This window comes from Salvia hispanica, chromosome 2, assembly GCF_029641045.1.
Source record: "Salvia hispanica isolate PSC_SH4W2 chromosome 2, Shi_PSC_v1, whole genome shotgun sequence".
NCBI lineage: Eukaryota > Viridiplantae > Streptophyta > Magnoliopsida > Lamiales > Lamiaceae > Salvia > Salvia hispanica.
Window position 1 is genome coordinate 59,829,748 of NC_142693.1, and position 26,839 is coordinate 59,856,586.

At 35.4% G+C, this 26,839-nt stretch overlaps 2 protein-coding genes and 1 pseudogene across 8 annotated transcripts; 2 read left to right on the top strand and 1 right to left on the bottom strand.

Annotated features, from left to right (window-relative positions):
• The first annotated feature begins 1,419 nt into the window (after nucleotides 1-1,419).
• Nucleotides 1,420-18,853, top strand: LOC125220663 (Sec23/Sec24 protein transport family protein). 5 transcript variants are annotated; one of them, XM_048122823.2, is made up of 14 exons: nucleotides 1,420-1,986; nucleotides 2,360-2,638; nucleotides 2,886-3,059; nucleotides 4,138-4,299; nucleotides 4,634-4,776; nucleotides 5,131-5,206; nucleotides 5,286-5,461; nucleotides 5,567-5,648; nucleotides 6,944-7,021; nucleotides 8,027-8,188; nucleotides 8,824-9,087; nucleotides 9,459-9,563; nucleotides 10,999-11,168; nucleotides 18,389-18,853. In XM_048122823.2, the coding sequence occupies exons 1-13, from the start codon at nucleotides 1,516-1,518 to the stop codon at nucleotides 11,140-11,142; spliced, it is 2,316 nt and encodes a 771-aa protein (XP_047978780.1). In that variant the 5' UTR covers nucleotides 1,420-1,515; the 3' UTR covers nucleotides 11,143-11,168; nucleotides 18,389-18,853. The 5 variants fall into 5 exon arrangements, with proteins under 5 accessions (XP_047978780.1, XP_088920193.1, XP_047978792.1 ...); XM_089064067.1 differs by lacking the exon at nucleotides 18,389-18,853 and adding an exon at nucleotides 13,608-13,629; XM_048122835.2 differs by lacking the exon at nucleotides 18,389-18,853 and adding an exon at nucleotides 12,023-12,939.
• On the bottom strand, nucleotides 14,768-18,719 carry LOC148932811 (uncharacterized; annotated as a pseudogene). Its single transcript, XR_016135593.1, has 10 exons — nucleotides 17,323-18,719; nucleotides 17,043-17,075; nucleotides 16,125-16,293; nucleotides 15,869-16,047; nucleotides 15,618-15,769; nucleotides 15,417-15,518; nucleotides 15,262-15,331; nucleotides 15,117-15,191; nucleotides 14,917-15,025; nucleotides 14,768-14,829 (listed from the first exon to the last, which is right to left on the bottom strand). The product of XR_016135593.1 is annotated as an uncharacterized LOC148932811 (transcript).
• A 3,310-nt stretch (nucleotides 18,854-22,163) lies between the features above and the next one.
• LOC125205994 (proline-rich family protein) lies at nucleotides 22,164-26,695 on the top strand. 2 transcript variants are annotated; one of them, XM_048105243.2, is made up of 7 exons: nucleotides 22,164-22,702; nucleotides 23,229-23,281; nucleotides 23,376-23,421; nucleotides 23,559-23,636; nucleotides 23,951-24,061; nucleotides 25,386-25,465; nucleotides 26,162-26,695. In XM_048105243.2, exons 1-7 carry the CDS (start codon nucleotides 22,214-22,216, stop codon nucleotides 26,271-26,273), a joined length of 969 nt encoding a protein of 322 aa, XP_047961200.1. In that variant the 5' UTR covers nucleotides 22,164-22,213; the 3' UTR covers nucleotides 26,274-26,695. The 2 variants fall into 2 exon arrangements, with proteins under 2 accessions (XP_047961200.1, XP_047961208.1); XM_048105251.2 differs by having other exon boundaries at nucleotides 23,954-24,061.
• Nucleotides 26,696-26,839: the final 144 nt, after the last annotated feature.

The window sequence follows — 26,839 nt, forward strand, 5'->3', positions numbered from 1 at the left end:
TAGGCCCTACTCAGTATGATAGGATGGAATGATATTCCTACTTCCATTCCATTTCTTTGCTTGATAAATTTTTTTTTTTTTATGAATTACCATTTCATATCATTTCATTTGGCATGGTCATTTCCATTCCACATTAGAACAGTCATTACATCCATTCATTTATAATTTAGCTAAGGAATGACCATTTCATTCCATTCCATTTCGTTTCTCTTTCTTCTTATTTCAATTTTAACAAAATTATATAAATATTATTTTATATTATATTTAAATTTAATATCGTCACAATTTTATAATAAAATTAAAATTTTAAATAATTGAAAACCCCCCACACATACACACCCCACCACCACCGCGCGCACACACACACGCACGCACAGTAACACATATGCACACACACAACACCCCATACACACACACCGCCACACGTACATACACAACACCACATATACACAACAAGAAAAATGGAGTATTTGACAAAAATATTTTTGAATAAATATTTTTTTGATATTCATATTTCATTCCATTCCAATTATATTAAACACAGGAATGAAATCAATCAAGGAATAACAATTCAATTCCCTTTGCATTCCTTGTGTTTACCAAGCGCACAAGAATGGAATGAAATTGTCATTCCATTCCCACCTTCATTTCATTCACAATCTCCATTGCATTCCCTCCTCATTCCATTTCATCATACCAAGAAGCCCAATAGAGAACGATATCTATCATAACCACTAAAATGTGATAAAAGACTTTACTGTTGCGTGGTCAATTGCTAACTTAATATTTAACTGGTAATTTTGTAGATATTTAGTGGTCCATAAATTATAATGTGTAATTTTATTTTATTATTATTTAAATTTAAAAGATAAGAAAACTATAGTGACATATAATGATAACTATGATAACATTAAACTGCTTCTTGAAAAATATGAAAATTCAAGAATTTTTTTTTTAATTTTGACAGAGGAGAACATGTGCAAGTGAGATCTTATTATAATATTTATAAATTTTATTTTTAGTTTCGATAAATATTATGTAAAAAAAATAAATTGAGATAGTTATAACGTTTTATATATTTTTTAAAAGTTAAATATAATTAAATTTTTATTAAATAAAATTAATACCTCTAATTAATATTTTTTAATTAATATTTTTTATAGACAGTACTGATACTCCTATATTTTTCTTATCCATTGATGAATTTGCAATAAAAAAAACAGTCTTAGTAGTTCACGTATTTATGAACTCATTTTAATGTTTATATGTAAACAGAAAAATAATCAAAACACATTTCACAAAGTATATATCCGATGCGCCCAAATTCAAGCCCACTAAGTATATCTGGGCCCAACGATACAACCCAAGAAAATGACATCACGCACCGAAAATGATTAAATGAATAAAAAATTTAATCAGATTAATAATTACCATGAAATTCTGAACATCAAACGCACTGTTACTTGACTAACGACAACCGCCGGCCACCGCATCCCGCCGCCCGCCGCCGCTACAATGACGGAATTCCTAGACCTCGAAATTCAGGACTCCGTCCGCATGCCGTGGAACGTCCTCCCCGGCACTAAAGCCCACGCCGCCAACTGCGCCATCCCGATCGCCGCCATCTACACGCCTCTGAAGCCGCTCCCCGAGGCCACGCCGCTCCTCCCTTACTCGCCGCTCCGATGCCGCAGCTGCCGATCCGTGATCAATCCGTTCTCGATCGTCGATTTCTCCTCCGTCAACAAGATATGGATCTGCAGCTTCTGCCTCCAGCGCAACCACTTTCCGCCGCTTTACCAGTCGATTTCCGAGCAGAATTTCCCGGCTGAGCTGTTCCCGCAGTATACGACTATCGAGTACGAGACTCCTGCTCCGCAGCCGCAGGATAAGGCGCAGCCTGGGAGCACTAATGTTTTTTTGTTTGTGGTGGATACTTGTGTTATCGAGGAGGAGCTGGGGTATTTGAAGTCCGCTATGTTGCAGGTTCGATTATCTTTATCACTTATTGCGATTATTTCAATAAAGTAGCGTACGCAGAATATTCACTCGATCACGATTCAAAAAGCACTTTTCCTTTCTACTTGACCCGTACCTGAGTTTTCTGGTGATTAGAGCTGCTAGTGCGTGATTGAATATAAGGTTTTTTGAATTGGTGCTCAACTGAGAACCTGTTGGGAGCTAACCAACTTTTTGATTGATTAGATTCTTACACCAAGCACCTAAATGAAATCCTATACTCCAAACATTTTTTGCTAACCATACAAGAGCTCATTTTAACATTTGAATATAATAAATATATAATGTCGTAGTTTTTGGACCACTATAACTTACTGATGGGCTATTTATCTGGATGTAGGTGTTGGGAGTGGTGCCTGAGAATTGTTTGATCGGATTGATTACATTTGGTACATATGTGCATGTTCATGAGCTTGGCTTTGGGCTGATTCCAAAAGTTCACGTGTTCAAGGGGACAAAAGAGGTGACTAAGGATCAATTGTTGGACCAGATGGGCTTCTTTACAAAAAGACCAAGGCCAACTACAGGTGTCATAGCTGGCGTGAGAGATGGTCTGTCACAGGAGAGTGTTGGAAGGTTCTTGTTACCTGCGTCAGATTGTGAGTTCGTTCTTAATTCGGTATGGTTCTGAAGTATGGTATTATTGTACTTTTTAATTCTGATTCAAGAAGTGTCAGTGATACCTTTTATGCTTGTTTATTAATGGTTCAAAAAATGACACCTCCTTAAATGCATGTTATAGATGTAAGTTGCTTGCTCTATCTAAATTGTCTCTTGGATCATAATATTTTGTCAGCTTGGTTAGTTAATTTACGGGGTCATCAACTTATGACATTTTATTGTGCATTGTTTGTCATATATACAAGATATTAGAGGAGCTTCAGAAAGATCCTTGGCCAGTTCCATCTGATCAACGGGCTGCTAGGTGTACTGGTGCAGCATTGAGTCTGGCTGCTCATTTGCTGGGGGCATGTGTCCCTGGTTCTGGCGCTAGAATTATGGCATTTTTGGGTGGACCATCAACAGAGGGGCCAGGAGCTGTAAGTTGACCAGCCTGTGGTGTTTTTTGTTTATTATCCATTACAGCTGTTACTTACATCTTTAGGGTGTCTTGTTAAAAGACTATATGTTCTTCTATAAGAATTTAATCTTCCACATCATTCTGAACTAGGGACAAAGCCACATTGGGGCTTGGGGGGGATGCCCTCAGCAATTTTGAAAATTGTCAAGGTTATTTTCGTAATTTTATATTTGAATTAAAAATTTTGAAAAAAAATATTTTAGCTATATTTGAGAATTCAGAAATTTGTCTCGGACTGTGATAAAAATAAATTGCTGCTTGTAAACACATAAATTATATCCAAATTTTGTTTATTAAATAATTCTATTATTTTGGTAAATAATAAATGCACTTCTTTTTTAGAATTTGGCACAATCCAAATTTTATTGGATTATAATGCAATTTTCTGGAGTTCAATGTAAAATCCACAGGTATTGTTGGAAAGCTCTTGATGATAGCTTTCTAATGTTACCCATAATGTTGGGTTTTGATCACCAAAAGTGGTCATAATGGCTTCAAACTTGTTGCCATTAGAAAGGTGTGGTCGAGAACTTTCCGATAGTACATCCGAACTTCACTTCTGAATATGGAAAACCAAGTTATTGCCTTATTGGATAATGGAATTTGGACTTTTACTAAATTACAAAGTACTTAGAATTCATGTGTTTTTTGACCAAAAAGTAGAGTTTGTTAAAAACCAAAATATGGGTGTACATAGCAGTTCATATACTTTAAGCAATTAATTCATTAAAAATGGGACTTTTCGACATTTGTAAAAAAGAAATTAAGTTGTGAGTTTAACTTTTATTTTGATTTCAAGAAAAAATTTACCTAGGAAGTTATGAAATGTCGAATTGGCCCTCTTTGCATGAAATATATGGCTCCATCAGTGTTCTGAACCATGCTTATTTGGGACAAACAAGTACCACATACATATTGTTTGATCGCCAATTTGCAAAATCATTCTTATTTTTTACTGCGAAGCAAATACTGCTTTATCGTGCTTTATAAGTGAAATGGATAAGAGTTTGCTGAAGTTTCTCCATTTTAATTTGCAGATAGTGTCCAAAAGTCTGTCTGAACCTATACGTTCCCACAAGGACCTGGACAAAGATTCGGCTCCTCACTACCACAAAGCTGTGAAGTTCTATGAAGCACTTTCAAAACAACTTGTTCATCAAGGACATGTGCTAGACGTTTTTGCTTGTGCACTTGATCAGGTACTCATTAATGTAGATTGCATGTTAGAAAAGATAAAAATATGGTCTCTATGTTCTTCAAATGTTTGAACAACTTGTAGTTAGGATTTTATCACTTTCTAATATACTCCATATTTTTTATTTCTTAAATTGGTAGCATGTGGATCAGTGTCTTAGAAATTTCTAACAGCCAACTATGTCGTAACTTTGATTTCACTGGTGCCTAACTGTGCCAATTATTGACTGCCGTCTCTAAATTCTCTTAATAATTCCTAGTGGTTTCTTTAGTAGTATCTCACATCCTTGTCAATGAGGAAATTGGTATTCATTTTCTCTTTTTGTATGTATGTAATAGGTTGGAGTTGCCGAGCTTAAAGTAGCAGTTGAAAAAACTGGAGGGCTTGTTGTTCTTGCTGAAAGTTTTGGGCATTCAGTTTTCAAGGATTCCCTACGATGTATTTTCCAAGCTGGTGATCATGATCTGGGACTGGCATCAAAGTAAGGTTTGGATGGGTTTTTGTCTATATAACATTGGCTAATACTCTTGGCACTAAATCAAGATATTGGTGTTAGACTTGTAATTTGGTTAACTTCACCTTTGGGAATCTTTTATCCCTTATTACCTATTTATGATTTCTAATTTATTTGTCCTATTGAAGAAAAGTTTCTATTTACTTGTATGAAATGCTCTGGCTGTGCATGCCATTATAGCGTCTTGCTATGAAAGTTCCAAACTATTTTAAAGTTTGAACTGTTATGATTCTTTTGTTTTAGCATACATTTTTACTAAGTAGGTAGTAAGTGAGATGATTTTAGATAGGAGTCCCAATTGAGTCTTTTTAATTTGTGCAGTGGTATATTTGAGATCAACTGCTCAAAAGATATCAAAATTCAGGGAATAATTGGGCCTTGTGCATCACTTGATAAGGTATGGTCCCCTTAACTTCTGAAGGATCCTATGCAGTGTGCATCTAGCTAAATTTCTAACAGTTTTTGGTCTTGTACAGAAAGGTCCTTTGTGCTCTGAAACTGTTATTGGCCAAGGGAACACCACTGCATGGAAGTTATGTGGCCTTGATAAAAATACTTCCTTGTGTATAGTATTCGATGTTGCTAAGAAAGAGAGTCCAGACATTGTTTCTCAATCAGCAAACAACCAGTTCTATTTCCAGTTTCTGACATAGTAGGCTTCTGGATCAATTTTACCTTGAATCAATTTGACCTTGCAGCAGGTAGTTTAGTATTTCATTAAGGGCTTTCCTAACTTAAAGAGAAATTTTATTTCCAGTTATCAACACAGCAATGGGCAAATGAGACTCCGTGCTACTACTCTCTCGAGAAGATGGGTTGCTGGACCTGGGATCAAAGATGTAAGCATCTTTATCTCTTATTTTTCTACTCTTTTCTTGTATTTTAAATGGAACCTTGTGGGACAATCATATAGTTCCATAATTTCATTCTCAGAAATTTTGTATCTGGTGGACAACTTAACCCTTTTCAGTGTAAGAGTTAGATCTGTAGCAACAGACATAAAAAAACGAAGACCTTTAGGGTGAGGGGTTATGTAGAAGACTTGGTAAATTTTAGTTGCACACTTGCACTTGGTCATAGTTCTGGTAGCTGTGTATATAATATATATCAGGTTTTTCTTTTAGGCTTATAGTAATATAATACAGAATAGAGTATAACTTTAAAATAATGCTCAATAAGTTATTACTCTCTAAACTAGTAAATTTATTTGTTCCCTACTTGTACCCATTCAAAAAACCATCAATTTTAATAAGAAAAATAAACTTTTGGAGATCCCCTTTGTAAACATACATGTCCTGTCAATATTATCAATTAAAAATTCTCAAAATATGAATGGTTTTTGTGGTTACCTTTTAGGAGAGAAGCCATAGTTGGGATTTATGATCTTGAACTTTTTTTTCTCATATTGAGATCTATATAGTAATGTGTAATACTTAAAGACATTTGATTAGTTACACTGAATTTGGTAGATGCGTGAAAATATTTTATTAGAGACAATGAACTGGTAGATGCAAGGAAATATTTAGTTAGTTACAATGGATTATTTTCCATTTGTTTTCACATGTTATAAATTGACCTAATATTGTGATTTCTGAGATCAAGAAAACACTCTACAAATGAATAAATTATTATATATCTTTCGAAATAATAAAATTCCTAGGTCGCAACGCTATAAATTATTGAGGTTTTACTGTGTTTATTGCATTTAAGGGGAATTCTCTGACAAGATTTTGGAAGGGATTTAAGGGATATGAAGAGAAATTCTTGTATGCTATATTTATTATACTTAATTGGGCATAGCAGTTGGTTGAATGGGGAACAATTAACTTAGACTCTTGGATTCACATACCATTAAATGTGCCATAATTCTCACTATTATTTTCTTCTCTTGCTTATGTATGTTATCACTAGCTAAAAGTATGTGCAAGATTCCCTTAGATTCACTGTTCTGTTAATGGGCATGATCAAGGATTAGAACATAAAGACAGGGAAAGAAAGATGGTACATATGTATAGGGATGATAAAAAGTAGTTTCTGAAACTGTATCCAAGTCAGACCTCTTATTTTTTATTTTTTGAGGGGGTGTATCCCGGCACTTTAAGAAAAGCATTTAAGTCTAATGTATATTCTGCAGGAACTGATATCTGGATTTGATCAAGAAGCAGCTGCTGTAGTAATGGCACGCCAAGTTTCTTTCAAAATGGAAACTGAGGTGATATACTATGCCTTTCTGTCTGAGATTTTGCGAAGAAGCATATCGAATTCTCATGTTTCAGATTCCATATGCTGTAGCATGAGACTACCTGTTGCGGTTCAGTTTTTAAAATAGCCTCCATTACCTTGTGTTGTATCCTAATGAAGCCGCTAATATTTTTGAAGCTCATAACAGTTTGACCCATAAGTAACTATATCAAGCTACAGAACCTTTCACGAGGGGCTTTATTCTGATCAAACATATGTGAAGCATTTCTAATTAGCTCTCTCTCGCTCGCTCTCTGAGTCTTTTGGATGGATAGGAATATACTCCATTATTTTATTATTTAAGGATAACACTAGGATACAAGAATGCCAGCTAAGTGGTTCCACTCCAATGCATAGTAGTATCACATACAAGGAAGGCATGAATTCTCTGTAGCTAAGCTAAATTAATTCCTCTTCTGAACCTTATCGGGTACTAATCCAAGTTTTCCAAAAACACTTGCTTGCAGTTTCTTTAAGCTTAATAATTTTCCATGTACCTGATGTAACATAGAGTATATCAGCCATTTCCTTTTGCTTTACAATTACCATTCTTTTGTACATATCAGTCATTATCTTCTTTATCACAAGGTCATGACATTTTTTTATATGCTATTCAGCTATTGAAATGCATATGAAATTGGTAATTTTCTGAATGTGGTTATTCTGAGGCTATTGTTTTTAGCGTCATCTTGTACATGCTGCTGTCTTATAGTATCTGTGTTAAGGAATGTAATACTTAGTGCTGCATCTCTTTGTACTGGCTTCCTATGAGATAACACTTGAAAGGGTTACACTTGGTAGCTGTTTTTTTGGTTGCTAGCAATTTGGTAAGGAATAAGAACTGATAAAGTTCTTATGTTTCTAATCATGTGCTGAGGATGGGTGCTATGCCTGTTGCGGTGTTGCCTTCTAATTGCTTTTTAGTATTACTTGCTTTACCTTTTTGTCCACAAATAAATTTTAATTTTCTCTACAGGCTGAATTTGACCCAATAAGGTGGCTGGATAAGTCATTGATACATATATGTACACAATTCGGAGAGTACCAGAAGGATAACCCATCTTCTTTTGGGTTATCCCCTAGACTATCAATATTTCCTCAGTTCATGTTCCACCTGCGGCGTTCACAATTTGTCCAGGTGCATGATTATCTCTCTTGAATATGTAGTGAGGGATTACAATTTGAATTAAATCACAACTACAATGACTGGATAGGAATTAAATGAAGTTGAACTGGCAAATAAGCCAGAAAAATAGTCGGTATGACAGGCACCTACTCGTCCCACATGATGAGAAAACTACTTACACAGTCATATACTCTCTTGGTGATGTTATTTTTACTTGTTGAGATGCTGTACCTCTTTCCTAAATGGGCACGTAATAGATGTCTCTCATACTGATTAAGTAAAGAAACAAATGCCATCTGTTTGGGTATAAACTATGCTCTTAAATTCAGATTCATCTAATTCTAAAATGTATGTGATGTCCAGTAATCACACAGAGTTGGTGCTAACTATTTTTCTGCTATTCGCTCTGAAAATAATGTTATATACTTACCTCAAACAAAACAAAAAAAAATAAAAAAGGTTAGGTTAAACATGCTATTTCTTACCTTTTAAATGGAAAATTCAAGAAAATGAGATCAAAACTTACATGTTGTAGGATAGAGATACCCAATATGAGATTGTTTTCTTCATGACACCACCTCTAAAACTTTGTAGACTATTGTTTCATTGAGCTGAGATCTGAATTTGTTTTTATCCTCTCGATTAAGGTATTCAACAATAGCCCCGATGAGACGGCATACTTTAGGATGATTCTGAACAGAGAAAATGTTTCTAATTCAGTTGTCATGATTCAACCTTCCCTGATCTCCTATGCTTTCAACTCTGGGCCAGAAGCTGCACTTCTCGATGTGGTTTCCATTGCTGCTGATAAAATCCTTCTTCTTGATTCGTATTTCACTATTGTTGTATTTCATGGAGCATCTATTGCTCAATGGCGAAAAGCTGGATATCATGAATTGCCTGAACATCAGGTAAGTCTGTCTGTTGCTGTATGAATTTTCTCCATATATGTACTTCAATTATATCTGGAAACTCTTGAAATGGTGGTACTAGATGATTTTTTAAGTTAACATGGACTATGTTATATTGAATTCAGGGCTGCTTGTTGGTCTTAATATATCAAGATAATAAATTGTACCCTATCACTTTGGCTAGAGCACTAGACATTGATCCATTCTATCGTAGATGATGAAGTAATCTGAATGTGCTATTGAGCTCGTATTATAAAACATTTGATGTGGTGGAAAGTGATTATCAACCTAGAGAAGAAAGTTTTTAAGTCTAGGCATTAGTTCAGTGGATGTTTTGCATGGTTACCTTATCAAGTATTTTGTTATTTTAGGCTTTCGCTCAGTTGCTACAAGCTCCCAGAAGTGACACAGATACGATAATAAGAGAAAGATTCCCAGTTCCTCGTCTTGTAATCTGTGATCAGCACGGTTCTCAGGTTTTTTATTGTCTTTCATCAGAACTAGTATTTGAACGCATAACAAGTGTTTATGGTACTCTGGCCTCATTTGCATACATTGTGTGTTGTTACTCATGGCACTGTAGTTTGTCTTAGTATAAAATCAACATTAGTTGAATTAAATGCTCTGGGAATTCACTGAATTATCTATATTAAGTTCAGAATATTGCTTAGGCTTTAACGCAAGTTATATGAGTTGTTGGATGATTGAATATTCTTTATATTTGTTTTATTTTGTGTTGACTTACCTTCAATCAATGTAATCAAACAATGAACTTAATTCAGTTGCATGTCCTAAAGCTATCTAATCATGTAAACTGATATTTAGAATGTGCGTCATTTAAAGGTGATCTCTTTGGTGGTTTTGTTACTATCCCATTGTCTTTTCATGCCAGCTCTGTGTAGAGATATCAAGAAAAGGTCTATCAACTCTCAGATCAATGAAGTTAGTTTGGGTGTTTATAGCTAGTCAATTTCTGAGGAAATTGTTATTTTCACCACACAGTCATTCAGAAACACACCTTAGTCTGATGGAAAGCTCTTTCTCCTTGGTTTAATTCAGTACAATTAGTGTCTACCTCTACTATTTTGATTTGAAATCCTCAACATTATATGCTCCTTCTCCTTTTCCTTCTGGTGAATTTGTTCATCTCCCACTGTTACATGATCTGTGCAGTGTTAATATCGTGTAAAATGAACATTAATACATTTGTTGTTGCTTTAGTTATGAGGTATGTCTGGATAGCAGTTTACAGCATAAAGCAGAGTGAATCCTTCCCCAATCAATTCCTGTTTCTCCTCAACCCATATACACTTGCAATAGTAAAATCAGTAATGCATTATCAATTCATGCCATCAAGGACAACAATAATTTGATAACTGAGGCAATGCATGTTCCCCCATCAACCAGTATTGATCTCTCTCTTGTTTTTCGTATGAGGGTTAATGCCATTTCAGTTGAGCTTTGATTTCACTCAAACGAATCCGTGAATTAGAAGGAAATAGTATGATCACACATTGAAGTGGTAAAATCAGAATGATAAAGAATTTGTGAAATTCTAAACATGGTAAGCACTATGGTGAATAGATCATTTATTGATATATATTAAAATGCTGGAAAGCATACGCTTTCAAAATCAATATGAGTTAAATTTGCACGCATGGTACTAGAGTTTGGAGAGGCTACAAGATATAGCGATCCTAATGGAGGGAATTTAAAGAGGATCTATGATACCACGAGGTCATGTTGTTGTGTTGTAGGAGGACTGTTTTAGATGCTGAAGATGTTTGTTTATCACTGTACTGTCAGATATAAATATTTGAGTGTATTTTATTGCTTATATCCTCATGTTGAAAATACTAAGGAGCTTTATCTGATGCTGCCCTAATATGACTATTGCCATAAAATGTGCAGGCCCGTTTTCTTCTAGTGAAGTTAAATCCGTCAGCTACTTATAATTCAGATACTCAGGCAGCTCCTGGAGGTGATATCATCTTCACTGATGATGTCAGCTTTGAGGTCTTCTCGGACCACCTGCAGCGCTTGGCAGTTCAATAGAGTGGTACTTACCAACACTTTCTGAGGTTAGATAGCACACAACTGATTTTGTAAACTGTTTTTTTCTTTCTAGAAAGTAATATGAACAGTGTGTCTTAATTTTACGCCCTCATTGGAAAAGGCTTGTAGACTCTCTATGATCCTATTACTATTAATGAAAATTAAGGTTTGCTGTTCGATTTTTTTATCAGTTTTAAATACCTGAATGATCCCTTTGCATCTTTTTGATCGTGAGAGAGTGTGTGTGGGGTTGGAATAACCTGTGTGTATTATCAAGTTACTCCCCCCGTCCCGCTCTAACTGACACATTTCCTAAAATGGAAATATCACTATCTCTGCTTTATTCTCTCTCCACTCAACTCAAAAAACAAAACTGCATAAAATGGAAATGCTCCACGTAGAGTGGGACAGAGGGAGTATTACTTAAAACAATATTGTCAGTCATAAAATAGTTATTTTTTCTTTAATTCATATCTATGAATGAACCAGTAAGCTCTACTTTTATTCGTGTTTCCTTTTCTACCATTTAGCCATGGTACCATGATCTACTCCTGCTCATTGTAATACAAAGCTGTTCTCGTTCTGTTATTTGGCATTTGGTTAATTATCAGGTGAACTGATTTGATAAATTAAACCAATTATTATCGTGACTGTAAATCTGATTTACCTTTCAATGATGTGCAAACTATTAGTAATATTTTCATTATCAATATATTTCAACACAGAGCAAAGGACTGAGCTACATCATCCTGTTGATTCGTTCATATTATCATGTTATGTTTTTTAAGACTTGAAGAGAAAAGACCTTTCTCTTTGTAGCTATTCCTTTACGTTTACGTGCATCTTTCCAAGTTCTGCTATTTACTAGGGACCCCTGCAGAGATGAACATTTTCTTCTACACATCTATATGTAGATACTCCTTCAGATGGAAGATTTCTTCATTCCCGTCGTCGCTCTTGGCTTTCAATAATGTTCCCTTTTTCGGAGAGTCTACCATACCCCTTCAAATTGCAGACGGAGCTTGTAACTCCACCAGATTAACTTATCAGCTTAAGGCCTGGGTGATCCTTGTAAGAGTCATGACAAGAAAATTTGGCTACCTTGTCCCACGCGATAAGATACATTTGTATAGGAGTGAAGCTGCTGCTAAACTCTAGGTCAATCTTGGAAAAAACATCACTGAACAAGGTTCTAGCACCATGCCAAGCGTGTCCGAAGAAGAAATGCAAGCAAAGAAAGCATGCTCGAAAGTAGCATACCAAGCTAGAAACTGTATGTGAACTATTAGTATGGTCAACAATTCACTGCAATGCAAGAGGCAAACTACAATTATTCTGTTGGCTCTTTTTAATTATCACGTAGTGGTTCAGGCATCTCTTTGCTCAACTCACTGAGTTTGAAATTAGCTTGTAAATGTATCCACAAGATTCACTTTTCACCTATTTAACGGTCCAAATGGTAGACTCTGGAAATGTTAATAATTGCATCATATATCACCTTTTACTCAATGGACTGAACAAGAATCCCTCTTTTCCAAGCTTCGGGAGATGACATGACAAGAAACATATTCCATTGTGAAGGCTTTTGATTGTGCTTATATTCTGGGATGGTACTACAGTATATTCTTAAATACTAAATAGTGATTGATGTAAGTGGCCCAGGAGCCTTCTTGTATAAAATGTAAGCAATTAAGGTTCTGCTGGTGCTTACATATGCTGAGACATAGTGTGCTACAGTACATGTGGTTTATGTGGTTCCAGTGATTAATAGAGGTCCACTACACTGCTTATGATAAATTAATATTTGCTTGTGACGCTTAAAGCTGATATTTGGAAATTTCAATTGTTTCTTTGATAATATTGTGGGTTGAGTGAATGAACATCAGTTTCTTTTCACTTATATTTTCTTGGCTTATGTTTCTTAGCTCATTCTTTGCAGCAATTAACATTTCAAGTGATTTCCTTATGTTGGTGTTTAGATCTGTTGAGTCATTTTCTTCCTTCTATTTACAACTTGAGGGATCAAGAGCTAGGATAATTTGTTGAAGTATTACATAAACAGTCACTTTTTGTCGTATCTTGATGTAATACTGGTCCAAGGTTATCAAGATAATGGAAGTAGGATCTGCCTTCTTTTTTCTTATCTTTGTTTTTTTGTGAGGGAGTTGGAGAAATTCTCTAATAATACAGTGTGGTGTACCTCTTGAGATGTACTAGCCATAAAGTTGACTCAAGAGGGTGGTGCTGGATTAGGTGGTGCCGGGTTTGTCTTAGATAGCAGATTCTCCCTGTGCTACTTCCTTGTTTAACAGTAATTATTTTGAGCTCTTGAATTTGAAGTGGGTGATGTCAGATGTGGTTACTTATTTCTGTTGATAACTTTAGCAATTTCTGTACTTTATGAGCACGGAAATCACATGTGAAGTGTTATTATTCAATCTTATCCATGCATACTTGGATTTCAGGAGGAATATGCGGCTAAAGAGAATTATTATTCAGAACAGTTTGAATTAATTATACATTATGAATACGACGGGAAAATTCCAGCATAAGGTTGCAAGCAGCAAAGGTTTTTTATTCAATATTTTACAGGATATAGAAAGATAACTTGTTTGTTAATATTACTATTATTAATTTGTTTTACCGGCTTATATTATGCTGCAATCATGTATGATAAGGCATAGCTAGAACCCGTTCTAGCTAAAATATGGTATGGTGGATAAGATCTCGGGTGTCTCCTGGTTTCTTCTGGTTAGACTCCTTTTAAACCCATGCTTTGTACCAACTCATGAATCTCGCTATGAACTCTGAAAGAGAGAGAAACAGGAGAAGTGTTAAGCACACAAAATATATACATAATGATTGAACAGTCATTAGAGCTGTAGCAAGTATGAACTGTAGATTTTGCTCTTGTGATTAAAGTGAAATTGATTTTCCCCTACTGCAAGAGAAATGAGGGCAAGCTCAAACAAATTGGAAGAAAGAAGTATGATCCCATTGCCTGAAGCATCCCAATTCTAGTGTTTGCAAAAAGTACTTGGCAAATAACAATTTGTTTCTATATTGCACTTGTGCTGTGTTGGTTTTAAGTTTTAATTGTGAGAAACGCTGGTGATGGATATTCACACAGGACATGCTAGCAAGTCTCACCATTGACTCTGGTTAATTGTAATTTTCACTCTACTGTTCATTCTTGACTTGTCCTCCCTTCATAGAGAAACAGACCTTATTCTGACATCCCTAGGCAGGTTCATTTTTGTTCATTCCTTGAGTATAACCAGTTTCAATATTTAAAACTAAACTGAGAAACCAACAATCTCAAAGTAGTTTATCAAGTTTGTGTAGATTTTACTCCATAAGGTCTCCTCTTGTCCAATTTGGGTTTAGGCTACTGTACAAAGAAGTTTTATCTAATTATTTCATTGTATTTTGGTGTTGGTTTATTATAGTAACGGTAAGTTGTTAAGCTAGATTGGTTTATGCTTTACTCTTTGTTTCAATAAAGAAACCAATTCTGTTATCCATCTATTGATTGGGAACTTCCTGGAGTTGGGCACATTAGTGAAACAATATTGAAAATTCTAAATAACAGTAATATCTTAGTTCTAGCACAAACATTTCTCTTCTATGCTTCAAAAATATCTGTAGGACTGTTTCCTGGCATTCTTCTGGAATTGCTCCTATTGACTATGGTTTCATATCTTAAGTGAAGGATCTACAATATACTGTATTACTCTATATATCTCATTCTTATAATTAATTCTTATTGCTTACCTTCAATGTTCATGAACTCGTGTACATTCTTTCGTGGATCACTTGGTTGTTTTCCAGATTCCACTAGTTGATGTGCGGAGGCCATGTACTTTCTAGTAACATGATTTTTCTGAGAAAGTGAGAATGGAAGGAATCGGTTAGCTGTCCATGCTGTGTCACTTCTATCTTGGACAAGCGAGTTCATAAAAATGTATATATACTTTACAGTCGTATAACTTATCAAACTGAGGCAGTAAATCTTGTGGAAGAATTATTTTTAACTCGTCTTTTAGAGCCTGCAAAAGACATAATATGTTAACAAGATTGAAATTGTCGATGGTATGCATAAAATTGGGTTAATCTTACTTGCAATAGGAAGCCTGGTGCCACATTGTGCTCTAAAAGTATTTGAAGTTCTTGACGGATATTGTAAAGCCTGTGGGTATATGCATTTGCACTGTCAACTTAAAAAATAGCCAATGGCCAAATTTAGAAGATAATCTATGTTAGATGGAATTTACTGTTTTGGGCTCTGCTCTTTGACAGCATTTCTTGCAATTTTGGCTATTGTATCTTCCCACCCAGTTCTGATTTGAGCTCCCGTCAGGGAAGCCTTGCAGCAACTTTATTGCACAAGGTATGGGAAATGGAGATATTAGCCAAATACTAGACTACTGGGAACCAGAGACATATAATTTATGGCATGAACTAAATAGGTGCACTTTTCTATACTGTACTTGAAGTTCCAGGTAGCTTCAAATGAGCGTATAGCTTGTCTTAGGTTATTCCTGGAATTCTGAGTAATTTTATTGGCCAATTGTTGAGGTAGCTTTATCCCTTCTTGGTGTGCTATGGAGGCCAATACTTTCAGAATCTGTAGAAAAGAGAGAATTGCTTAGATGGAAGATATAAGTCAGTCAGATTTGGAGAAGGTGAATCGACAGTTTGGAAGTATGGGACATAGAGACTGCACCTCTTCATTTGCAGGTTCGAGGAGTTGAATAACCCTGCACAGTGGCTTTACAGACTCAAGTTTCGAGGCATCACTACAGCAGAAAAATACCTTGTTACATCCTTTGAACTTCTCTAGCATCCATTTCATATACAACAGGGAATCAGTTGATAGCTTGTCTGCTTCGTATAGGATAATAGCTGTTATTCATTGGATACTGTTATTGATCTGCAAGTTTGAAGCCATATAATTCTTGTTAAAGATTTGATATATGTACCTCTACTGTTCCCAAAGTTGCTGTGCAATACTTTGTCAGAATTCTGATTTTTCTCATTGATAAGTTCAAGTATCACATGCTTTGCATAACCTTTGAGTTCAGAAAGGCTGACTTCAGTATGTTGTGGTGATACCATTAAGCTTACGTGGATGCTCTCCACGGCTTCTCCCTGTGAGTCAAATATTTAAATCTACTGGGAACATACAAATTTAATAAGTTCCTTGACTTGGTCGTATTTCCCTCTCATGTGTAAATTTAACTAGGTAATGAAGAGGGGTTTGCTAGCATTTAGAAGTGTATGCAGTGAAAAGGCATCACTAAGCAGCTTGCTTCTTTCTTTTGTGAGTTAAATCAGTATTTGGATTGACTGCTGTTCTGCTGTTTATAGATGACTAATATGCTAAAAAATTCAATTCTACTCTTCTAATTGTGCTTGCAAAGCTTATCTAATGCAATTTTTGGCCTGTGGATATTACATAAGTAGAAATATTTTTGTGTCCAAACCCCAGGCAGGGGAGCCCGCCCCCTTACCCCCAGAAAACTCACCAGCAAGTGGGATCGCTGCGGTCATGGACGGATTCACTTCTTTTCAGGGTCCATAGTTCAACATTGTTCTCACCTAGACTTTTGTTTTTGTGCTTGTAACAGGTCTAGCATTTCATTGTATGAAACCTAGCTAATTTACTAATTTCTGAGCACTATTTTATATGATTATCCATTGAATAAAAGTTATAAGACATATAATGCAATTATTAATTACTATTATTCGTGATGGAAGTCTATTCCTTTGTTGCTCCATTGTTGTGCTGAAATTTAGTAGTCATTATGCATGTCTAATAAGCTGAAAAAGAGAGAAAGTAATCCCAAAATTAATTAGGAATATTCTATGAGGTGCTACTATTTGCTTATGCAGTTTACCTTGAAGTGAAATTCCTTGCGTTCTTCTTTTGCCTGTGGATAACAAAGTCAAATGATCACATAACTGCAAGTATGCACTACGTATTACTGGGACAGAGTAATATCCGCATTTGAATCAGTTTTCATGTAAATACTATGAATATAGGCAGTCTTTCAAAATGATTGGTTTAGTTGCTCTTAGAGTGATACTTAAGTTAAACTAGACTAAATTGTGTGCATATTAAGAACCGCATTTTCCAGCCCTTGATATCTGTTATATAGATGAGAATTTAACTGTAACCTGCACTTTGTCTGGTCCAAAAACTTCCCTAAGCAAAGCACAAATCATGGTTCTCTTTCCTACTCCTGGGTTGCCTTCAAATATGAAGTGACCACAGTCTTCTCCTTTTTCGTGAAGATTTCTTACTACTGCCTGTAGTTCAAGTGCAGCTTTCCTGTTGCATAGAAAATCCTGCAGGTGCAGAGGCCTATACTTCTCTGCCCAGATATACTCTCTTTCATATTCATTTGTGTTTGTCTCCTGGTTCTCGTATCTAACTCCTCCGGTGGATGGAGTCTGATGTGCTGGTGCTGGACTCTGTAAAACCATCGGTGATGTTGGTGCAGATTGTGATTCTGAGAGTGGTGTTGGTGGTGGTGAGGGAAATGATAGTACTTTCGGTTGTGTTATCTGAGGTAGTGTATGTGGTAATGATTCGAGTAGAGGTTTGTTTAGTGGTGACAGTGGCAGCCTTGGTAGTGGCTCAAAGTCTCTCTCCCTCAAGGGCTTCTGGGAAGCCATAGTAGTATCTTCATTTATAATTCCAAGAAGAGTGACATTTTCTCTCTCAGACTCCTTTTTTTTCTTCTTGGCTTTGACTTTTGCGGCTGCTGCTACACTCTCTGTGGTTTTTGATGCACAACCATCTTGGGAGGTTTTGTTAGAAGAAAAACTTGATGAGGAATTGCCTCGTTTGTGTTTTTTCTGGCTAAACCAAGACGAGCTCCATTCACGCACCTTGAAACGAGACTTGGAGCCAGAGCTGATGGAACTTGCTGACCACCGACTCTCTCTTCCAGGACTACACTCGGAGTGTTTTTCCGTATTGATAGCAACGGAAAAGTCTGTTTTATAGCATGGCCTGATAGATTTTGCTGCATTTCTTTCGCTTACAGGGTTGAACCCTGAGAGTTTTGCTCTGTTGATATCCAGCGAAAAGTCGGTTAATCCCTTATAATAGGGGCTGCTGCCATTGTACCTTGCTTCTATCAGTGCATTTCTTTTGTTGAATTCTTGCAGATTTTCTTCTGTCAGGTTTAGATCCATTTTATCTCCTCTGACATACTCACCAAGTTTCTTGGACCAGGTAGTCACCGGCGAACTAACTGAACGAGCTGACCTGACCAGCTCGCTCAACAGAGGTAGCTTCAAGCGGGATGGTGAGCGTGGGCTGGTGTGTTTCGAAATGAGGACCGACATCGAGAGAGTAAGATTTGATTCAAATTTCTTTTCTTTCCTGATAAGAAAAAAGTTGATCTTGTATTATGGTGTGTGAGGAGAAGGTGTTGTTTTTGCCACTCCAGACAGACAATAGAGGCGTTAACTATGAGAAAAAAGAAGTAAAAAATGAATTTGGTGTGAAATACTATGGAGAATTGGAAGTGATGGATCAATGCAAATATCAATACTTTTTTGTGTCATCATGTCTTGACAGACTGTATTTAGGAACAATCAGCTGATTTATATAGTGAAGAAGAGAAACTATAGATTTGTGGTCTTTTCTATCATTGTAATTTGATCCAGCTTGTTATAATGTGTTTATAACCATGAATCGACGATCAGGATAATTATATGTTTATACTTATAGTTATAGGGGAGCACTAGGGTGCTCCCTATTTAGAGTACGTACATCCAATCTGGTGCTGCAATGTGGCACAAAACATGCAATATTTAAAATAAAAAAATGCAAGTTGTATATGCATTTCCGCAGATTGCATTTTTGTTATATGCAGATTGCATTTTATAGTGTTGAGTTTTGCATTTTTACATAAATTGCATTTTATATTGTTAAGTTTTGCATTTTCACATATACAAATGCAATTCATCTATATATAAAATGCAAATTAAACAGTCAATATCTAAAATGCAAAACTCAACAATAAAAAATGTAATCTGCATATAATAAAAATGCAATCTGCCGAAATTCATTTATAGCTTCCATAAATATATATTGCATTTTAGTATTTACAATATTGCATTTTTTGTGCCACATGGCAACACCAGATTGAATGTACATTGTAACTTTAGAGTGAACTACACAAATGGTCCCTGGACTATGGGTTTATCTCGCCCATAGTCCCTGGACTTTAAAAATATCGCCAGTAGTCCCTGGACTAAGGGTTTATCTCGAAATTGGTCCTTTTGGCTTTTTTTGGTACGAAAATACCCTTTAATATTATTTTGGGGGGTTTGGGCAATTTGGTCTTTTTACACTTTTAACATTTTAAATCTGATCTTATTTTAGTTATGTACTAACTTTGATATTATTTCAAAATTATCATTCTTCTTTCATTTTGTTATGTTTCACTGAATTTTTTTTATTTCAATATTAGATTTAATTTTATAAAATTAAATTTAATATTTAGATTTTTAATTATCAATAAATTTTTTAATGAAAACTATTAATTCATAGACACTATAAATATTGATTAAAACTATTAATTTTTGTTATTTAATATAATATTCAATTGAATTGAAGAAGTACAGAAAAATAATATTAATCATGATGGAAAAATAAGAGTTATTCTATTTAGCCTCCGTTCGGTTGGTATAATTGCTTGTGATTAAATATTATGAAGTTGACTAAAAATTTGATCCTACTTAAAATTTTATATAGGAGTATTTTTGTTGAAATTTTCTAGTAAATTTTGATTGTTTTCAAATTAATAAACAAAAATTATATTAGTCTTACATTAGATGCATATTTATTTCAGAATAAATTGTGTTATATAATCTATTTATGATTAAAGCTATTTAAATATTGATTAAAACTAAGGCGTTGTCATACCTTATTGATTACATAGTACTATACACTATCAAATATTGATTATAACTATTAATTTTAATTTTTGCTATTTAATAATTTTTATAATTAAAAAAATTTATTGATATTTAAAAAATAAAATTTAAAATTTTGTAAAATTAAATCTAATATTGAAATTAAAAAAACAAATTCAGTGAAGGATAACAAAATGGAAGAAGAATGATAATTTTGAAATAATATCAAAGTTAGTACATAACTAAAATAATATCAGATTTAAAATGTTAAAAGTGTAAAAAGACCAAATTGCCCAAACCCCCCAAAATAATATCAAAGGGTATTTTCGTACCAAAAAAAGCCAAAAGGACCAATTTCGAGATAAACCCTTAGTCCAGGGACTACTGGCGATATTTTTAAAGTCCAAGGACTATGGGCGAGATAAACCCATAGTCCAGGGACCATTTGTGTAGTTCATTCGTAACTTTAAAATTAGTTGTTATACTAGTACATCCCTATAGTTACGTAGTTATATCATTGCTAATTTTAATGAAGAGATAAGTAACGTTATCATTACTTTGTAGAACTGTTTGACACTCCTAACATTGCGTGAAGGATATTTATTACTTTAACTATGAAATAAAACTTATAATTCCTTTATTTTTTTAAAATAAAAACTTTTAAAACATCATGAATAAAATTAATAAAATAAAAGAAAGAAAAAATGTATCACAGTATTAGTGGGAAATGAGTTCCAATTTCGAGAAAAATAGTTTCTTAGTAAAATTGAAAGTTTCTACTTTTAAGAAACAGACCAAAATGAAAATGGTTTCCACCTTTCAAAAACTGAGCAAGTAATTTACAACATAATTTCATGTCTTTTTCTACTGAAAAATTATGTAGATCAATGCACGTTGTAGCCTCCTGCGGGCTTTCCTAATGGGAAATGTTAGTGAAAATTGAGATTAAACTTTATATAGTTTTAGGGATTTTGGCCCCTGAAACTATTAACCTACTAAAAAAATATGCTATTTTCTATAAACTATAAAATTGGTAAGAAAAATGATAAACTTTGACCTTAATTGTATTTTCCCATGACGGGTCAGAAGGCTGCTCCAGATGAATTATATGACATTTTTAATCCTAGTTGTTGTTACTTCTCTTCACGTAGCGTATGATTTGTAAAACCATAGAGGTAAAATTAAACCATTTAAGAAATAAAATATTAGCCAATTCAAAGTACGATTTTTCAGTCAAATTCTTAGATTTATTGAAAAAGCTAGGGAAGGAAACAACGTCGTAAGTTTTAAAAAAAATTCTGGTGTGCATACACAGACTTTACAATTGTCCAAGTAGATCGTATATTGCCGGGATATTTTAAAATCGGCTCAGGCGGGGAAATAACACGCACCACCAAAGTTTATGATTTTTCATATTACTTTTATAGTTTATACTAGGAAATAACAGATTTGTGGGAAAGTTAATGGTTTCAAGTACCAAAATTCCTTAGCTTTTTAATAGAAAGCGGGGTGTATCTACCATTCATTTATAGTTAAAAAGTGAACCAGGACTCATAATGTTAGACGACCTACAATGGCAAACATAGACTCCTAATGATAGACGAACTAAAATAGTAAATCGAGACTCCTAATTGCGGACGGAGGGGGTATTAAAGTTTTAATAAAATAAAATTTGAATTAAAATTGGATGAAATAATTGGTTCTTCGGTTTCTACTAACTGACTGGTTAAAACTAGTTAGTTCCGATTCCAGTTCCTAAAAAATTTGCAATCAACTAGTAATTGATTTTTCGATTGGGGTTAGAATCAAAACCGACCGAAGAATCCAGCCAAGGGTCGAGCATACCCGCTTGTGTGTCAGCCCCCTAAATCAGTTGGAATCAGTCCAATAAGCAGACCTAGGGTCGGGCATACTCTCTCGAGTCTCCCCCCACCCCCAAATCCGTTGGCGGGGTGGGGGAGGCGACAACGAGATGTCACACCTCCTTTAAGAGGTAAAGAGAGTCCTTGGCAAATTTGAAACACAATTCTATATGGGCCCACACCAGAACATGACATATATACCTGAGAATATAATTGTGTTGAACTTGAATGCACCTAAAATTTGAAAATCAAAATCAAAAACCGCGCCACCGATGGCCCCCTCCACCCCTCCTCCGCCACCGGATACTTCCACCTCCACCTCCTCCGCCGCCACAGCAACAACCGCGCCCCTATTTCAGAATCCTCCCCGTCCCCCAAATCGCCACCACTTCCATTACTCCCCACCCCCGCCTCGCCTCCCTTCCAATCCCAACCCTAATTACCCCCAATTGGCCCCCCGCCCCCCTCATTCCCTCCCCCATCCTCAGGATCCCTCCCAGCTTCTCTACCCGGTCGCCTCTTCCGGTCGCGGATTCCTCACCCGCCCCGTCGCCTTGCCAGCTACCCGCTCCACCCAGCGACCCCCATTTATGTTCCCCTATCTAGATCAGGGTCAGGGTCAGGGTCAGGCCAATCCGGTTTTTGTGCGCCCGAACCACTTGCCGCACTTGCTAGCGGGCTCGGCTCCTACTAATTCTGCTGCTGCCGGAGCAATGCCTGTCGTTAAAGGAATTCCTGTTCCGTCTTCACACCAGACAAAGGTACTTCACTGTTGTTTCTGATACGGGGATTTGAATGTATTTGTTGTGAGCTGTAACTTGCTGAATGTGTCTTGAATCGAGCACAATCACTGAATTTCGGAATGAATTAGATTAGTTTTGCCATAACTTAATTTCTCAATTTCATCCGAAAGTAGATCCAACATTGTAATGAGTTTGAAGGCGCTAAAACCTAAAATTTCTCAATTTGATGCATTGCTTAAACACTAGAAGAATTGGCACCTATACAGTCTGCCTTGTTTATACCTGATTATATGTTCTGATTAAGATTTTTTAGTGACCTATTGTTGCCTTTGATTATACTATTAGATGCACTGTGGTATTAAATGGTTATCAGAACGTTTTTAGACAGTTGTTGTCTATGAAGTTCATTAACTGCTGAGAGGATTAATCATTTATTAAGTAACAGTTACGCTTAATTAGGTGAAAAGATTAAATAACATTGGTCTTTTATATTTGTAATATAATCTTCTGAATTTTCTGTCATTGTACTTTTTCACTTTGAAAGGTTGGTTCTCCTTCAGCTTCGTTATCTGATAACAATGGACATAAGGATTCAAGGTAAATTTTGTTGTAATTTCAGCTTTCATCTCTTGTCTTCTTGTTCTTGTGCTATAAATTCTCAGGGCTGCACTCTATTTCTTCACTTTTGCAGGGATAGAACTAAAGATGATGCTTTTGTAATAATAAGGGATAGGAAGGTAAGTTGTTCTTGTGGAAGACAACAATCTGTTCTTCCAGCAGATTGGTGAATTTCATTATTTTGTTTTCAGTTATTTTCCCTTTCAACTATTCTAGTATTCATATTGGTGAGAGATGTCTTTCTTATCTGTTTCAGGTTAGGATACATGAAGACGCGACACTTTATTCCCTCTGCCGGTCATGGTTGAGAAATAGTTTTCCTGAAGAAACACAGGTATACTCCTTCAAAGCTCTGAAAGAGGTTTTCCATATTAGATTTATTGTATTTAAGAATTCCAGTTTTGTCAACTGTATGTATTCAATCTTGAGTGGATAATTCTGTATATTCTCATTTGCTGAAAGTCAGGGGTATTCCCTTTTTACCAGAACCAAATACTAGCTCCAAAAATAGGAATCTAAATCAAAAGCATTTTTTAATTTGCTTTGGTAATTGGTAGCTTTATATTTAGTGTCAATCTTTGGTAAATTTTTGAGCCAGGGCATATTAAAACTTTAGATTCACTTCTCCCTGATAGTTCACATCTTTAGCAGCCACAGTATCTGGATACTGTGAAATCTCTTCCAAGACCTTTGCCCATACCAGCACAAGATGCAAATTCACCAGATAAAATAGCAAAAGACAAAGAAGAGGAAGATGAGGTTAGTCATTACAATGTTTCTACTGGACCATAGAAATGAGTATTTCTTTTCAATTATACTCCAATGCCAAAATAATGATGATCTATAGATAATTGCATTTGTCCAGAAATTGTGATTGTGTGGAAATTTTGTGGTGGCTAATGGCTTTCAAGGAATGGTTTTGTAGATGAATTTTCTTCGTTGTGTAAAGTTATGAGCTTGGAATGATGACAAATTTAACTATTTAAGTATGAAATGACTTGGTGTGTTACCTATTTTTTTCCTATGCTATTATTATTGCATATAGTGATGTGGGACATTGTCGATTTATAACCACGTAGATTTCCCGATGTGGTAAATATTGAATGTCCTTGAAAATCGAATACAATTTTACAAGTGCCTCGTTCCTCAGAGTTGAACAAAATATTATGTTGATTCCTTCTCATTTTTAATTGGTAATTACTAGTAGTTTCTAACTCACATAAGTGTCTTTTAGCTGTGTGTAAGTTTAGGGAAGCACTGTGAAATATGATTAGATCTTCATTTGATGTACTATTAAGTGTCTTTTAGCTGTGTGTAAGTTTAGGGAAGCACTGTGAAATATGATTAGATCTTCATTTGATGTACTATTTTTAGCTGTATGTTAGGGTTATCTTGTTACTTTATACACTCATACCTGTTCCTAGTCTGGGAAATGCACAACTGTGTTATGTAGTATATGAAAATGGCAGGGTCCAGTACTAAGGAAAATAGCATGAAAAAGCTTGTTCATTTTAGTCTACTCCCTTATGAATTTCAATGTTGTTGTCAAAGGTATGAATATGAAAATGCATTAAAGCTGGCTACACTAATTTATACCCTTTTATGTAAAAAGATTAGTGTCAAGTGTCAACATTTACTCACTGTTGGGACAAGAAGGTACCTTGCTGCAATATAATAGCAGTAGCTTGTTTAGCCATTCATAAAACCCAGCTCACTAAACTCTGCTTCTAGCACAATGAGTTAGAATCGAGTTTTCACATTTATGAAAGTTCCAATTCATGGATGTTTTCACGACGTTTTATGATTATCCCCATTATAATTGTGAGATTTCTCTTCTTTCCCTTTTGTTGTAAGACATAGGATATCTGTGAGATATTAAACATGGTGGAAACATGAGGTTTTTGAGAAGTGAAATGAATTGTGTATTGCGATACGTGGAGCTTAGTCTTGTAAGAAAGTGAAGATCTCCGTACAGTTGTATATATTTAGCACCAATTTCTTTGAGTTCCCCTTGCTCAAGATTGTAATGTATGCTTTCCTGGGAATCAGAGGAATAAGCAAATTTACTGGTACTCATTTTCAGGATAAGGACTCTTGCGAGCATCTGTCTGAGAAGGAACTGTTGCGGAGACACATTAAACGTGCAAAGAGGGTTCGATCACGGTAAAATGCATCCTCTATTTTTGTCTTGTTGTGAGATATCCTATTCAATATTTCTGCATTTTATATGTAGTGGCCTTTCTACTTATTTTGCAAGTTATCTTTCCTATCCATGTGCAATGTGTATGTTTGCCCATGCACATTATGGGCTACCCATTGATATTTAATATGTGTCCCTTTTAGTTGTTGCTGATGCATTGTAAATTCCCTTCTAATTTGATCTTTACACTGATGATCTTACTTATCATACGTGTCTTATACAATTTGTAGTGTAAATGAGAAACTCATGCTGGGATGTGGTTCAAGATATGTTTCTTGACAGTCAATTATTAAAGTTTCTTTCTGGATATTAACTAGTTTAACCCCACTAGTTCAGATCAAATATTTATCTGAAGAATAATTGGAGTCGCTTCCTCATTAAGTACTGTCAGCGCTACTTTTGCCGACCAAATGCCTTGAATGCCTCTACGTGGCACATTTTTATTTAGTGCTAAATTAATACTGCCGGAAAATTTTTCACTGTAAATCTACTGGTCAAATATTGTTCAAATTGAATACAAAACTACAAGTGCTAAAAAGTGTAGTTGCTCATTTTCATTTTTATCATATGATCATATGCTCATGCAGACATTTTTCACTGATTGTTTACATTGTTTTCCTCTATGTAAATGTTACAATGATATTGGTGCATCATTGCAGGCTGAGAGAAGAACGTCTTCAACGAATTACAAGATACAAAACTAGACTTGCTCTTCTCTTGCCACCAATGGTAGAACAACACTTCAAAAATGATTCTGGTCCACCAAACTGAAAAAGGCTTCGATGTTTGCCATCCAGATACCCTTGACTCCCTCTGAAAGGAATGGCACCCTTGTAAGATGCAGGATCACATCAGCGTCACATATTTCATATTCTTTGATTATGTGCTGCATTGTGGAGCAAAAAAAAAAGTCATACATTCTCAGTTTTCTTATCGTGCATTCCCTCTTTGTTGTGTTTGCCCCTTAAGCATTTCTGTAGTTCTTTGGACCTAACATAGTTCGATCTCAGTAAGTAGGGTGATGAGAATCGAAGGCATTTGTAGGATGAACGGTTGTCTGTAGCAAGGCAGTCCGAAACCAGCTTAGATGTTGCAAATTCTAGGGCTAGAGTGTGAACTAAAGATTATCAGTATGCAAATGTAATGTAACGAATTTGTTTGTTAAGGTCGTCTTGTAGTAGTTACTTATCTTATTATGTGTGTCGTGTTCATACTACAAGTTTTATTTCTGATGATGTCTCATCGAAGTATCCATAGTATAATTGTTTTCTACTATTGTCTATGTTTTCTTATTTACCAGTTGCATTATTCAGTCGTAGCTGTCTCCAATGATGAAA